Consider the following 16,361-nt stretch of genomic DNA (forward strand, 5'->3'; position numbering starts at 1 on the left):
CACTTTGGCAGAACAGACATTCAAGAGGCTTCCACAGATATAGGAAAAGTATTGGCGGGGGGGTGGGAAGGCTGGATCTCCACCCACAAGTCAGCTGGTCTTGCACCACTGAACCGTCAGAAAAGCTGCCCTACATCCCAGAGACTTAAGGCTCTATCCAAAGTCCACTGGAGTTAGCTGGGAGCTTTTTCTTTCATTTGTCAAGATCTGGTACCCGTTACTGCATGATTTGAGGCTGCGTTAGCTTTTCGTTTATTTTGCCAGAACAGTTCGTTTTTCTAACCCGTTCCCCGGCATAGGAATTACATACCTAGAAATCCATCTTGGACCACCGACTGCACAGAAATACCTAAGCAGAACCTGGCACACACAATCTGAGCAGTGCCTCTCAAAAACGTACTCACAGAAACTTAAGGCAACAAACCCTGATGCAGAAACTCCTAAGGGCATAACAGACATGTGGAAGCGTGCCAACCACTTGCCTGCCTTTAACCAAAAATGCATGATTTATTTCAGAATGTCATCCAGGTCATCACGAGCTGGGGAGCTTTCACCTTAAACAAGAAACACTGAACAGCATCTCAGCTGACAATCCTTTTTTTCCCCTTTTCCTTCTGGAGGAAACTATTCCATGCTCTGCAGGAGCTCTTTCCCTCACTGCAACTTAATGATTCCGAACATAAATCAAACCTGGCAATCGGAAAAGACTAGTAATGGTCAGAACCTGTTCTAGCATTCAAGCCGATCCAGTCCAGCACTAGCGGAGTTCATACCAACAGTAATGCGTATGTAGTGATGGGCAGTATCGTTCAACTCCTCAGTCCTTACATGAAAATAAGGTACACGCAAAACCCTCATGTTTACATTATCTGGAAAGAACTGGAGAGCAATGGCCATGGAAATACACCGAACCGTAAAAGACTAACACCTCTAAAACTATACAATGTAAAATATCACAAACTTGAGGGATAGGTAAAAGGGTCAAGATGGATAGGCAAAAGGCAAAGAGGTAAAATCCAGTGAAATGTATCATCCCGAACTCATGAAGAAAGGCCACAAGAGCTGGGGAGGACCAAAGTTAGAAAAGACAAGCTTTCCTCCGAGGTAATTCTCATGGATTTCAACGGAATGTAACTTCCAAGGGTGCTTACGATAGCGGCCTAGTGTTGTAATCCGCAGCTTGCCTGTTTGGATTTCCAACAGTTTCTGCGAAACATACTTCCAGGTAAGTGCAAAGGTTAAGACACATGGATATGATTTCAGGAAACAGTCACACACAACGCTTGATAAGGTGACTGCAGCAAACTTCAGGATCGGCAGCACTTCAAACCAGAAGGGAAAAAAAATATATTTTCAGAGTGGCTGAGATAAACGTTGCCGTCCGAGACATGGGGACATTTTGCAGCAGCGAATGCAACGTAAAGGAAAATACTGCTGTTCAGAATTACATCCAGCTTCCCTACTCAATTGTGTGTCCGGCAAAACTCGCACGACAAGTTCACGGGACTTGGAGGTAGGAGGGAGAGCGTGTGGCAGACTGCTGACATATGGATGGCACAGATTAACCTACTAGCCATGTCTGGGTGTGAAAGATGCTGCCTCAGTGCAGAGTTCTTGACCAAAGGCCTGTCCAGCCAAGTACTGTGTTTCCGGCAGTGATGGGCTGTGATGTTTTAACAACCCAGGATGCTAGAAGGACACATACTCTCACTCCCAAGCTTTCAGCAGTTTCACTGATTGGTACTATAGACGTGGATACAATGAAGGTCCTAATTGATCGCTGCTGCTATGTCGATTCTCCATTAAATTGACTAAGCCCTTTCATCTTAGTTATACTACTGACCACTATGACATTGGGTGTAAGCAAGCACCAGAGTCTGTGTACTACGGACGTTTTTCTTTTATAAAAATAAACTTGATTGGTTTTAGCGTTATGTGAATTAACTGATCTCATCACTTTTCTTAATTCAGATTCTTTGCCTTTCTGAGAAGCTCTGATGTTTTTTAACTTTACTCACACAGAATGAACTCACACATCAACCATACCTCATACATAAGATGAACAGAACATGCCATATCCAAGATGTGGATACAACAATATCAGAGGTCCAGTAGACAAGAAATGCCTTTCTGCAGGAGGGAGTAATTCTAGCCATGGCACTTATGCTATGGGGTCTTGCAGGAATTCATCTTATTGTCCAAGTTATTTAACATCGATATGAAACCGCTGGGGGATTTGGAGTGAGGTGCCACCAATATGCAGATGGCAACTATCTACTTAACATCTAAACCAGGTGGGTCTGTCCTGAACAGGTGCCTGGAGAACATATAGGATGGATCAGGGCTGATACATTGAGACTCTGCACAGACAAGACAGAAGTGCCACTGGTCAGTAGAGAAGCGGCTAAGGGACTGCACAACCAGCCTATCCTGAGGGAGGTTGCACTCCACCTCAAGGAGCAGATCCTTGGTATGGCGGTTCCATTAGATCCTGGTCTATGGCTGGAAGCTCAGGTCTCCTTCGTGGCATGTGGGGCCTATTATTTATTTGTTTGTTTTTATATATTGCCCCATCCCCGAAGGGCTTTGGGTGGTGTACAAGTCAATAAAAGCACAATTTAAATTTAAGTCTCAGTTAAAACCATTCCAAAACAAACACTCCAACCTTAACTCTAAAAACATTTCAGATTCCACATCACAGCTCATCAGGGCGGCTACACAGCAAGTGCGAGCTCCAAAGATGGAATACGGAAGTACAGAGGACGGCACCCTCAATGGATGGTCTCCCCAAAAGCCCAGCAGAATAACTCTGTCTTGCAGGCCCTGTGGAATTGTTCTAGATCCCGAAGGGCCCGGATGGTTTGGGGGAGAGAGTTCCATCAGGTGGGGGCCAGGGGACTAAAGGCCCTGGCCGGGGTGGAGGCCAGCCGTATCATGGAGGGGCCCGGGACCACCAGTAAATTGGCCCCTGCCGAATGCAGAGAACGAACGGGGACATAAGGGGACATTATCAGCTCCAGCTGGTTTGCCCACTGAGGATCCGTACTCTGATCAAATCCAAATTAGATTATTGTAATGCACTAGAGATGGTGGTTCCTTTTGAAAATGATTTGGAATCTTCAATGTGTCCAAAATGCAAAAGCCAGATTATTGTCAGTGGTTGGTTACAGGGATTGTATCACCCCTGTGCTGAAAGGAATGTGCTAGACACCCATCTGTTTCCTGGCACATTATGAAGTACGAGTTCTTATCTCTATGGTCCTAAATGATTTGGGGTTAGGGTACCTGAATAATTATATCCTTTGATACTATCCAGCCTGCCAGTTAAGATCTTCCAATGAAGCCCTACTATCTGTGCCTCTGCTTTCAAAGGCTAGCCATTTAAATAATGAAACTCCCTTGGTTCTTGTCATAGTTTTGAAAGCAAAAAAGAAAAAAGTTCTGGCAGGGGGAAACTCATTTGGGCTTCATCTTCTTAATCCTAGATTGACGAGGTATATAAATCAGGAAGGAGAGCTGTGTACACAAAACACAGAAAACATCACATGCCCATTATTCAATGGACAGGGATAGTGTTTCCAACCCACCCATGCACTGAAGTCCTCTGTAGACCAGGCAAGTGGGACCTTCTTTTTATTCAACAATGCTACTCCCCTTGCAATCAAAGACACTTTTTCTCACATAATCACAGAAGGTCTTCCCATGTAAAGAAATGACCAAAATAACACAATGATCAAAATAATCAAGGGGTATGAGAAAGTCCTGTGCAAAAGTGGTTCCAGAACATCTTCTCACTTTCTCTTGGTGTCCAAATGCCTGAGGTTGGGGAGGCAGAAAGAAAGAGCAACAGATGGCTTCTAAAACTGCCTCCTCCAGATCTGAAGTACAACAAGAAATAAGCCAAACACAGCTATGCTAGCAGAACACTATCTTTTTAACATGTAGTTACCCTTGGAAAGAGGTAAGTCAAAGGGTACACACATCAATGCTCAAGGAAGAGAAACGGATATATCAGAAATTGAGAACAACAACAGTACTGAAGTCAAGTAAACAAGGGTATGGAAAGCTGGTCACATGAGGAACAAATACAGCAAATGAACTAATCTCCATGTGCTTCAGAGGACTGAATTGCTGCAATCCTGTAAACACAAGCACTAGTCAATGGAAGTTGAAAACATATGAAAGCTTCTCATGGAACATGATCAGAGTTCAGTAACGTACACTGCCACGTTTTTGAAGGACAATATTTTTCTTTGATGCTGCTTATGTCTGCCAACCACATTCCACCCGATGCTACTCAGTCTGCCCACTTTGTGACTGAAAATCCCTCCTCTCTAAAAAAAACTCCCTCAACACCTTTATTTCATGATTTCTAGGACAGACACAGTAGGATAGTTCTAGGTAGAAGATAGTTCGAGAGTCATTATTTATTAAACAGATGGCTCAGAAGCTCATTTAGCTAAATGTTAACAGGAAGCAGATGACCACAAGACCATGACCTAAAAAAGTGTTATGGATGCAACAGCACAAGTTATTCTCCCCAGTCATCATGGATCCCTCTGGAGATGGTGCTTCAGAAAACTGAAGCACACACAAAATAGCATATTCAGCAGAGCCAAATAAATCTGGCACTGAAAAAGTCGAATGGGAGCAAGCTTCTTCTGCTCTTGGAGCAGCCCCTTCCCTCACCACGGTTTCCCAAGTCCACATGGACTTGAGAAATTGTGTGTGCGGGGTGTGTGTGTGGAACACTTGAGTTGAATGCTGGTCTCCAGCATTCGGTTCAAGTGCTCCCGTCACTGTTTTCCAAGTCCACGTGGACTTGGGAAACTGAGATGGGAGCAGAAGAGCAATCAGTTTAAGTGCACCACCCCACAACTGATGTCTCCCCAAGTGCTTGGGGACTTGGGAAATATCAAGAGGGGTGGGGGAGAACTGAATGCTCAGTTTGCCATGGCTGAGCAAACCATTCGGTTCTCCCCACTATCGCTGCTTCTCACGTCCTTGTGCACTCGAAAAGCAGCGGAGGAGGTAGAGAACTGAACTGAATGCTAAGTTCGCCCTGCTGTGGCTTCTCAAGTCCATGTGGACCTGAGAAGCTGAAGTGAGAAGAACTGGAAAATTTTGGGTGCAAATTTTAAAAACCTGAAAATTTTCAGTAAAAGCTTTAATAAAGCTTTGCTGAAAAATTCCACATATGTAAAACCCAACCTGAAATTTACTTTTAAAAAAATTGCACTCATCCCTGCCTCCAACTCTTGAGATATATGTTTTGTACCCAACCTGGGATATCACTCTCCAAACATCTCCAGGTAGAAATGCTTTCTGTGATGTCTAATACCACGCTAGTTATTCATGGCTATAGGAATAGTATTCGCTACAGTATCCTAACAGCATGGAATTGAAAGGGCTTGCTGTGCAATCCTATGAAGGTTTACTCAAAAGCTCAATGGGACTTGCTCCCTAGTAAGCCTGTGGCCTGAAAATCACAAATGTATACAAAACCTCGATTGAACAGCCACGTCCTATGTTGTAGATTTATTTTTTTCCTACTACCTAACTGTTGAAACATGAACCAGCTCCTCAAACTTTCTTAGGTCCAGAAACAATTGGGCATTTTGTTGACACTCTGAAAAACAAAACAGTTTTACTAGAATACTGACACAGCAATTCTGCCACTGGCTACACATGGTTCAGAGATATCCTCTTTCTGGATGCCTGGGCTCAAACGAATACAATAATTTCTCAAGGCGATAGATCATCTTCTCAGCCTTAATTTTAAGTGTCCATACTAAGAGCTGCCTGTCTACCATATTTTCATTTCTCTTTGGGAGCAGATATAACATGGATGACCCCATCTTCTTTATCCAGTTGGATACTGCTCTACACTACAGAGATTCTGAAACTGGTATTTGAACTGTGGTAGTAATTAATCATATATTCCTCACAAGTGTCAAAAAGAAACTGATGCTATGGTAGCCATATCAAGTGCCTGATGGCTGCAAATAACAAATTGTGCTCTGACAATCTACTGAACTTGTTCCATGTTAATCTGTTATAGCAAAGGTATAAAAAAATGTGAAATGCAGATGCATAAGATTAAGTAAGCTCTTGAATTGGAAAGTTCATATTAAAATAAAGATGTTCACAACATGGATTGCATAGGTGAACTGTTAGACCTGCTGTATGGACAGCCCAACATGCATGGAGGTTGAATGAGTTGATTTTGGTCCCAGTGGCTCTATACAATTTATCTTTCTTGAATTCTGGAAGCATGACTTCATGTAGCGTTATTTAATATTTCTGCATACATATCAGAAAAACTTAATACGTCCATCTACCACATTAACCTTTTCTGCAGCTCAATCACATTTGTGGCTCATAATCATATTCTGCATGGTCGTGGCCACAAGATTTTTTCCTTTCTTCGTGTGTTATTTCTAGCAAAAAGTGTTATTCTAGCAAAGTGTTATTCTATTCTTCATGTGTTATTTCTAGCAAAAAGGAAAAAAGTATAGGTCTCCAGATAAATTCAGTAAAATGCCCTATAACTATATTACCGAATTTCATCCAGATGTATTACTCTCATAATGACATCATCTAGCTCATCATAACTGATCTCCTGATTTGTACCTCTGTAGATGATACCTATCAACAAGTCATCAGCAAAAATCATGCTAACAGCAGGTTGCCACAGGAAGTTCCTCTAGCAGACAACCTTTGCATTTCCCATGGCAATTCCGTCTCTTGTTTGTGTGAACAAATCATGAACCTTTACCTAAAGTATGAGAGACTCTAGAATGCAAGTGAGTAAAGAGAGAAAGCTCAACACCCCATTAGCATGCTATACTGGACAAGAAATGACAATGGGCAATGGAGAAGAAATCACAATCTTCCCATCTTGCTCAGCTGTCAAAGTGATGAGCCTCAGCATACATTCCTTGCCCATCCAAGGCATTATAACAGGGTACAGAACTTCTCCGTCCAGCCTGCAGAAGTGTTCAGCCTCAACCTACTGGTACCTTCTTACTGTTGGCTTTACTACATAGAATGGAGGGAATTTCCACTAGGGAGTACCTACCATGAGTTTCCTGGATGACACTTGCTTTGCAGGACACAATGACCTCACAAGATCCAGTGATGTTCCCTCGTGAAAAACAGAAAGGGCTATCACAGGGGTCTGCAACCTGCGGCTCTCCAGATGTTCATGAACTAAAATTCCCATCAGCCCCTGTCAGCATGGCCAATTGGCATGCTGATGGGAATTGTAGTTCATTAATATCTGGAGAGCCACAGGTTGCAGGCCCCTGGGCTATCAGAACAAAGTATGGCTGGTTTTAAGATGGCACCATCGTTTAATGAGATCATAGAAATTCAGGCTGATGCTGAAAGTCAGAACTCCATGTTCATTGGGACCCTGTGCTACTCACCAGTAGCCCAACAAAATGAATGTCTGTAAATGCTTACAGCATTGATAAAATATGTTTGGAACAGCTTACGTTCTCACTACAATATTTTTTATTAGCAATTCAATATTCAACCAACTCTTTTGAGGCACATTGGAGGGTCTGAACAGAGTCATGATTCAACAGAAGCTAAAGCGACCAACAGAATTCTGGGAGTTTGGAGCAGCCTTATATCGAAATTTAGGATGGGTAACTGATATGTTAAGACAGATTTCCAGCAATTAGAGGTTCATCACAATGTGTTATAAAATGAGCTTTGTAGTCCATACAGTTTGCAAGCGTGGCCAAAGCTTAGTCCAGAAGCCAGGTCCAATCTAAATGTGAGGCCTATGCAGATTAAAAACAAAAAAGACAGATGGTAATTTATTTATTAAAACATTCCTCAATTTGGTTTGACATCAGCACCATTCGCACTCTTACAATGATTCAGGAACATCTATAATACTTTGAAGACAAGCTGTGATGAAGGAGAAGATTATTGGGTAGCATTAAAAAGACTTTACTACACCCTGTTCTGGATAAAGATAACAGGAGATTTGTGAATTCCTCCACCGTTTTCTGGACCATCTTTGTTCTGGAATGCTCCACTTGGGTCCTAGTGCCTTTGGGACAGAACTTGGTAGTCACTAGGACCCAAGCAGAGCATTCTAGAACAAAGACGGTCTAAGAAATAGTGGAGGAATTCACAAATTTCGTATCATATTTATCCTGAACAGGGCACGTAAAAGTAGCCCAACCTGATTCGTGGCCAAACTTCTCACAGCCAACTCTGGCACATCTGATCGTACAAAGAGTCCAACCTAACACCCAAGATTTTAAAAGTCAACTTCCCAGGCAACAAAAATCTTTAAAGCTCTAAGGACCAATGCAAGGGTTTCCCAAAGGTGAAGAGCTAACAAATATTTCTAGGTACTGATCTTTTAAGAATGAAATCGTTTGTAAATAACAAGTACCGGAAACCAACACTGGCATAATTGCTTTAGAAAACCAAAGGGAATGTCCATTGATATAAAGCTATAGTTGGCAGAAAACCACATTCGCCAGAGCATATTATTTCTCAAAGCACTTGGGCCATTAAGTCAGCACTTACAAAAGCAGCTACCAGTCCAGGGTGCATAATTATAATGAAGTCTCATCATAGCAAATAGGCAAATCTTTGGTGAGCGGTTCTAGTCTACCTGTTTAATTCATTCTTCAGATATATACGTGCTATTAAATTCTTGACATCGGCACAATCTTCAAATAAGGGCTCCCCAGTTTATCTGTACTGTCTGCTTAGAAGAAATGGTTTTTTTTCATTACAATTCACAGCTACAGTGTTAATATCATCACAATTTATTAATGCAGTTATTTTTGATGACATTATACAGTTTTAGAATAAGGAACTGTGGGAGGGAGAACAGAAAACGGTAATGAAACATATAGGACTAGAATAATTAATGTTAAAAAGAAGTATTGTTAAAGAAGTAATGTTAAAAAGAAGTACTGAATTCACTGGGCCTCATTTGAGTAGGGAGTAGGGGTGAACATATAAGCTGAAGCGGGGGGACCAGTCTTAATATTAGAGTAAGGGCAACACATTTTAGACAGATCATTCTGGTGTAATATAGGCGTTAAGAGTGTAGGTTTAGGACCAGGGAGTTCCATGTTTAAATACAAAGTTACAAAACTTACCAGATGACACTCAGCTAGTAATTTTCAGTGTAAACTACCTTGCAGGGTTGCTGTTAGGACAAAACAGAAGAGGACAGCACCATGTACATCACCCTAAGCCAGTGATGGCGAACCTTTTTGAGACCGAGTCCCCAAACTGCAGCCCAAACCCCACTTATTTATCACAAAATGCCAACCCGGCAATTTAACCTGAATGCTGAAAAAAACGGTTGGCTCCCTCTTCCTCTGCCCCACCAGCTCGAGTAGGGGGCAGCAAGTCCTGTGTGCACCGCTCTGTGCCCCTCTAGCATCTCTGCCTCCTCTGCGCCCCCTCCCCCCCTTGGGCAGCAGCCACCCGGAGCACAGGCACCAGGCCCGCCAGCCGAGTCCTCCCTGCTCACCGTGGTGCGCGTACGTCATGCTCAGTGACCCAGGCCAGTCTGGGTGTGTGTGTGTGTGGGGGGGTAATTTTCTGCCCCCACATAACAAGCTCTGTGTGTGTGTGTGTGCCCACAGAGAGGGCTCAGAGTACCACCTCTGGCACCCGTGCCATAGGTTCGCCATCACTACCCTAAGCTAAAATTGGAGGGTGAAATAAAAATGCACCAAGGATGGCTGGAAGGGACAAAATCCAAGTGTAGCCACTAGCTTTACATTCCTCAACAAGACTAACAGACCACAATAGTTAAAAAATGAAAGCCTTAGGGATGTGTAAAATAAATTCCTGGATAGTTGCTTTTTAACAGAATCAACCTACATACTGCTACAAGTAGAAAGCAAAACTCACCCCAATTTTAAAGGCCCTAGGTTTGATTTATTTTTTTCAAAAAATCCAGCCCCATAAATGTAAAACAAACATGTATTTATATAAAATATAAATAAACAGAAAACAAACGGGATTTTCTCTCCCCATATCTCTCTAGTTCAAGTGTCCACCCTACAAAGATGGTGAACGTTGGAGCAATATTTACTCACAGCACTGAAGGGTGGTAAGGGGAAAAAAACTTAGGTACCTTATCTGGTATCAAGTTGAAATCAGACCAAGTGATCTTTTTTATCCAACAGACAAGCACAATGAACACAGAGTTACATATGGATTTTACAAAAAGATCTCTCATATACAAAATTAATGTGTCAGTAATTCACTTTAATAAGACAGGAATCCAACAGACTGACAAAATTTATTCCAGTATAACCATTTGCAAGTCAGACTTCACTTCCATCAGATGCATGAAAACATATGGTGGAATAAATGTTGCTAGGGCTTTACAATTTATGCTGGAATAAATTTCATTAAGTCTTTAAAGCTTACACTGGAATAAATTTTAAAGCTTTTGGGAGTCACTTCATCAGGTGCATTATCCAAGTTTAGGTTGACATAAATTTGATTAGACTTTTAAAGTTTATCCACGGATGAATATTGTCAAATAATTATCAATAAAAACCCCACTTTCACAGAATGAAACGCCAGCGAACTGATTCAAGTACAATTGTGGGTAGACCTGTCCAGGATCGTATCTTAAGGCTTAGCAGAAATAAATTTAATCAATATCTTAGGCTAGAAGAAGATTCCAAATTCTAGCAGTGTCCGTTCCTTGCAGCAAAAGAGTAGACCTGTGGCCTCTTAAAGGCCAACCAAATTTATTCCAGCCTCAGCTTTTTCTGCATATCAAGAACTCACTTCGTCTGATGCAACCAACAAATGGAAGGGAACGTTCAGTCTTTCGGGGCTACCCTTTGTAATTTACAAGCTTTCCTTTCAGTCAGAAGCCTCCTTCAACAGATGCACAAAATTATGCAACGAAACCATGTCCAAGTCTTGTAGGGTTAGCTCAGCAGAAGCTTCCCAGGGAGCTCGCCTTCATCACAGGCATGATGAAATACGCATAATGGAAAACGATAGAATTTGTCTGGTCTCCCCCCCCTCCCCCACAACGCACGAACTGGGCTATGCCTCGTTTAATTCCCCCCCCCCCCTTCCTCCCATCAGGACACACAAGCAGGAGCCAGGGCTTGCATGCAAGCTAGCGAGCTCCTCCAGCGGGCATCCTCGTGTCCCGATCGGCCCCGAAATGTGTGCGGGAGATGCGGGGGGGGGGGGGGGGAAAGGTACAGAGGACAGCTCCTGTCCATGCACACGAAGCGGCGCCCTGGGGAGATTTTTTTGGAAAGGGTGGGGGCAGGATCGCAGCCGAGGCTGGGCCTAAATGAGGAGGGGGAGGCGGTGGCTGCGCTGCAGAGGGCAGAAATGGGGGGGGGGGGGGAAGGAAGGAAGTGGGCGAGGCGACTGAGGAGCAGCAGTACCATCCAGGGTGGGGTCGGGCGCCGGGAGGGGGCGAGGGCGGGGCGGGGCGGACGGGAGAGGGAAGGGGGGGACACAATTGGGGTCCCGCCTGAGGCGAAGCCCAGCCAAGCCGGGCAGGGGCGGGGCCTGCGGAGAGTCCGGCTCCGTTCCCTTCATCGAGGATGGGCGAAGGCGGGAAAATGGGGATTCCCCCCCTCATCTCCTCCGTCTCCCCGCAGTGTCTTTTTTTCCTGCCCCCCCCCTTTGGCCCCTCAGGCGGCGGCGGCGGAGACGGGCGGGCGAGGAGGGAGCGGCCGCCGGGCGGGTCTTACCTGAGGCGGCGGCGGCGGCCCCGCGCGGCGCGTTTCGAAAGCCGGGGCTGAGAAGAAGCGCGCTGGGGGCGGGGCGCGGCAGACGGGCGGGCGGGCGCCCCCACCCCCAGCGCAAGGGGCGTGCTCCGCCGGCGGCTGCTGCTCCGGTGCCGGGATTTCCCAGTAATGCAACAAAAAATGGCGACCACAACAAACCGCCTCCGCGGGCCGACGGGCGGCGCATGCGCACCCCTCGCTCCCCCTCCCGACGGCTAGGCCCACGTGAGCGAGCGGGGCGAGAAAGGAGGAGGGGGGAAAGGAACGGCACGCGCGCGCTTTCTCAGCGGGAGAGCGCATCTCCTTAACTCCACCCCCTTCGCCGCCCAAATGCGTTTGCGCAGGCGCAAACAGTTCGCGTGCCCCCCCCCGCTTGTTTCCTGCCCTCCCATTTTCAGAATGTCAACCACGAATGCTTCTCTAACGTGGGGATAGAGGGAGTTTGGGCTGTACCACTTTCTCCTCTCAAGCATGTACCGTTGTAAAAGAGAGGGCATTCTAAACCACATCACTTTGGGGGGGATTCTCGCCTGTACCACTAGATTGACGGTCCCAGCTGTACCACTGCAGACTTGGGGTGGGGGGAGTGAATCAGGTCTATACTATATATTAGGGAGGAGATTCTGGGCTGCAACATTTTTTTGGGAGGGGATTCTGACTGCATTATTTGCATGAAATGGGGACTCCGGGGTGTACCACTGTAGATTTTGATGGAAGCGTTTTTTGTTAATATCAAGGAACACCCCAAACTGTCTTTCCTGCATGCACCAAAAATTAGCACATGCAGGGAAATGCTTATCTTTGAGGAAGCATTTAAAGACAAGCAAAGGTGCAGTATGGAGACTGAATGACTAATCATAAGTTCCTATCTCCATATCCTGTCCCTGCCCCTTCTTCTAAGAGCTCAGAGCAGCACCCATAGTTGCCCAATCCTCACTATAGCCTCACAACATATCTGTGAGGTAGGTTAGGCAAAGATAGACTAACCTAAAGTGTCCCAGAGAGTTCCACAGCCCATTGTGCGCTCCAAATCTTTTCCTCGCTTAACTTAAAATGAGCATTACCCATTTCATTCAATCCTAAGAGCTAACAGGCAGTTATAGAATGCTTGCCTTGTAGTCATTCTGGGAATGCTGTTTAGGGTAAGTCTCATTCACAAACAGTATGCTTAAAGTAACAGGCTGTATTGCTTAATAAAAATATGACCCAATGCAGAATGCAATTGGATTAACAGCCCAGGCTAGCCTGATTTTAGAAGCCAAGTAGGGATGGCCTTGAATGGGAGACCTGCAAGAAAGTTCAAGGTCACACTGCAGGGGCAGGCAGCAGCAAACCACATGTGAATGTCTTTTTTTCTTGAAAGCGCCAGCAACTGAATGGTACTTTGTACCACTCTAGGAAATTACAGGCATAGGAATGGAAGTCTGGCCTTCTGCAACCTCATCGTATATTCCAAAAGTACCTAGTAAGTAGAGACCGTCTGAACTCACCAAAGTCTTTCCTAACAGAAGCCACCAGCAGGTTGTAGGCAAAGGAATCAGGCCCTAGTTTTGTCCATCCACTATGGGTGGGGCAGCTGGACAAACCTGACAGACACTTGGTCTGAAATTGCTAGCAATAGCAGTTGAGAAGCATGGGTACATTTAGCAAAAATTAAAACTCCTGCCCGCTCCTGAGAAAGGGGTGCATTTTTTCTGAGTCAAGACCCATCTGCAAGACCTAGTTAACATTCTATCACTTTCTCATATATATATATATATATGCAGCTTTCTCCTGCTGTTTATTTCTTCTCCTGTGATCTCATAAAAAGAAAACCCTGTGCATGAGACAAAGGCACACGATGCAGTAAATTTAATGCAACTTAAATGAGTTCTGTTCAGTGCATGTATGGGAGGTCAGCCTCCTCAAGTTATGAAAGAACAGTGGGATACAAATGGGGAAATCCAATGGTGCCATTGGAACAGCCCTTATTGAGAGTAGAATCAGATCATTTCTATGCCATTGAAGTGTAATCCACAAGTGGGTCACATTCTAAGCCACATGGCTGCACAAACAACGCCTGGTCAATGTACACAGAACTTGAGCCAAACGTCTGGCCAACTGTACAGAGTTGCCAGCCATGGCTAATTTCTCATCTAGCCCACAGACAGAACCTGTAACTGCCTCTAGGTTTCTTATTTTAATAAAAATATACATATGAAAGCTCCACAAACAGATGCAGGACAGCATCCTGGAAGTGAACACAAGGCTCTTTGGACACAGGAGCCCAATCTGTACAAAAGAGTCTTCTCCCCTAAAATGGCAGGAGAAACTGCTCTGGCCTACAGTACTGACAGAATGGCCACCAACAGCTTCTGTGGTCTCTTATTTCTTCTGTTTGGGAAGAGGTCTGAAAGGAGGAAAGAAGGAGAGAGTGTTAGTATCACATTATCCTGTAGCAAAAGAAAGTGGCTGCTACATGGATGATAAAAAAACAGATCACCTGTAGACATACTCAGGTGAATTCTCCACATATTCAGGAAGGGAAGATATAAGACTTTGAAAGGTAACCGGCGGGGGGGGGGGGGGGGACAGCTGGTCTGATAAGGACTGAGCATGTGGAAGAATTTTGGAATATTGACAGCAGCTCAGTATTGATGACTCAGTATGGTCAGGAGAAGAGGAAATCACCCCTTGTGTTTATTCCTTCCCCTCTTCTGTCTACCCCCACTTGACTACGTAAGAAAGAGCCTGCTGGATCAGACCAGAGTCCATCTAGCCCAGCTCTCTGCTACTCGCAGTGGCCCACCAGGTGCCTTTGGGAGCTCACCTGCAGGATGTGAAAGCAATGGCCTTCTGTTGCTGCTGCTCCTGAGCACCTGGTCTGCTAAGGCATTTGCAATCTCAGATCAAGGAGGATCAAGATTGGTAGCCATAGATCAATTTCTCCATAAATCTGTCCAAGCTGGCTGGTCTTCCTAGATGACTGCCTTTTCCTTTACTGACTTTAATGCCTCCCCTCCCTCCTCAACTTGTAGTTGGTGTCTCTAGTCTACAGTATTCTGGCCAAAACTAACCCTCATCATGGCCAGGCCTCTTTGCATTTTGGGAAAATTGCTACTCCCTCTCTGTTATATCTCAAGCATATCAACTGGCTCACAATGTATTGTTGAAGGCTTTCGTGGCTGGAATCAACCAGTTGTTGTGGGTTTTCTCCGCTGTGCACCCATGGTCTGGTGGGTTTTGGTCCTAATGCTTTGCCTGCATCTATGGCTGGCATTTTCAGAGGTATGTCACAGTAAGATGTGTTTCTCTCCATGGCAATCAATGCTCGACAAAGGGCACTAAGGTCTACAACACAAGGAGAGGCAGAGGGCCTCAGCACCTCCACAAAGGATTACTGCGACAACGGAGAGCTTAGGCAGTAGCAATAATCTCTGGAGGTTCCTTTTCTTAATGCTGCCATTAAAGTTTGAGGAAGGTTAAATACCTTTTTTTTTTTAAAAAAAAAAGGCTAAACATTACCCAGTTTTGCACTGGCAAACAGTGGCAGGAAGAGGACCTTTCCATGAAAGAAGTCTATGCCAGCAATCCTTGGATGATCCATTTGGACAAAATCCACATCAGGTGGTGGCAGTGGTGTAGCACCAAGGGGACAGGGGTGCAAGCGATGCACCAGGTGGACACCGGTGCAGGGGCGTGGCAAGGGTGCACGCATGCCCCGGGCAAAGTTCCCCTTGCTCTGGCCCTGGGTGGTGGCTACAGTTTTTGTATGAAATGTAGATGAGATACATGTGAAGCTTTTGAGTGAAAAAGCTAATAGGAGTCAACCTAATGCATTTTTCTGCAAACCCAGAGGTTCTCCCGGTAAGAGCAACAAAGCATTAAGATTAAATGTTATTTGGCACTTGGAGGGCACCATTCATGGCTCTTAGATATATAAACTACAGGTGGTGTGTGTGTGTTTGTTGGGATGATGAATTCAAGTCCTTGAAGACTAAAAGAACCCTGAAAGTCAAGGGATAACAGGCTATTCAGGGAGAAATAAAATCAGTGCTAGTTGAACCTCAAATGCATGCTTGAATAAGAACGTTTCCAATTCACGTGTCTCAGCCCAAGCCTAGGGCACAATCCTAAGCAGGTCTACTTTGAAAACCAGTCTCATTACACAGGCTTTACTCCCAGGAAGGTGGTCATCACATTTCAGCTGCAGACTTTCTCAAATGTATCCATTCCACAGCTTGCAGATTTTGCTCCTAACAGAAGCGGACCTCCAGGAAGATGGAACTTTGAGCAAAGCTTCTTTGGCTGAACTAAGAAACGTGAACTGAGAAACCTGGGCAGGTTTCAGAAGGAAATGTTGAATCTTGAAAGTGAGGGCCTAGGCTGCATACAGCTTTCAAGGTCAGAAGGTATTTTGACTGGATATGGAAGCAAATATTGGTAAATGACGCAGAGGTTAGAGGCTAGTGCTGCCAATTCTTGTTGGCTGGTACCTACTGATCTGGCCCAGTTTAGCTTTTTGGACCATTTTTAAAGGCAACCCAATGGAAAGTACATTACACTAACCCAGGGCGTGAGTGGTAGGAGCTCAGCATATCTTCCAGCAGT

The 16,361-nt window shown here is 44.8% G+C and overlaps 1 protein-coding gene across 1 annotated transcript in view; it reads right to left on the minus strand.

The window, feature by feature from the left end:
• Window positions 1-12,030, minus strand: part of LOC125434388 (dual specificity tyrosine-phosphorylation-regulated kinase 1B-like) — a 40,543-nt gene extending 28,513 nt beyond the window's left edge. The window contains 1 exon segment of the mRNA XM_048499696.1: window positions 11,736-12,030. Within this exon segment, the coding sequence (XP_048355653.1) occupies window positions 11,736-11,958 (223 nt within the window). The 5' untranslated portion in view covers window positions 11,959-12,030.
• Window positions 12,031-16,361: the final 4,331 nt, after the last annotated feature.

Source organism: Sphaerodactylus townsendi, linkage group LG06, assembly GCF_021028975.2.
Source record: "Sphaerodactylus townsendi isolate TG3544 linkage group LG06, MPM_Stown_v2.3, whole genome shotgun sequence".
Lineage (NCBI taxonomy): Eukaryota > Metazoa > Chordata > Lepidosauria > Squamata > Sphaerodactylidae > Sphaerodactylus > Sphaerodactylus townsendi.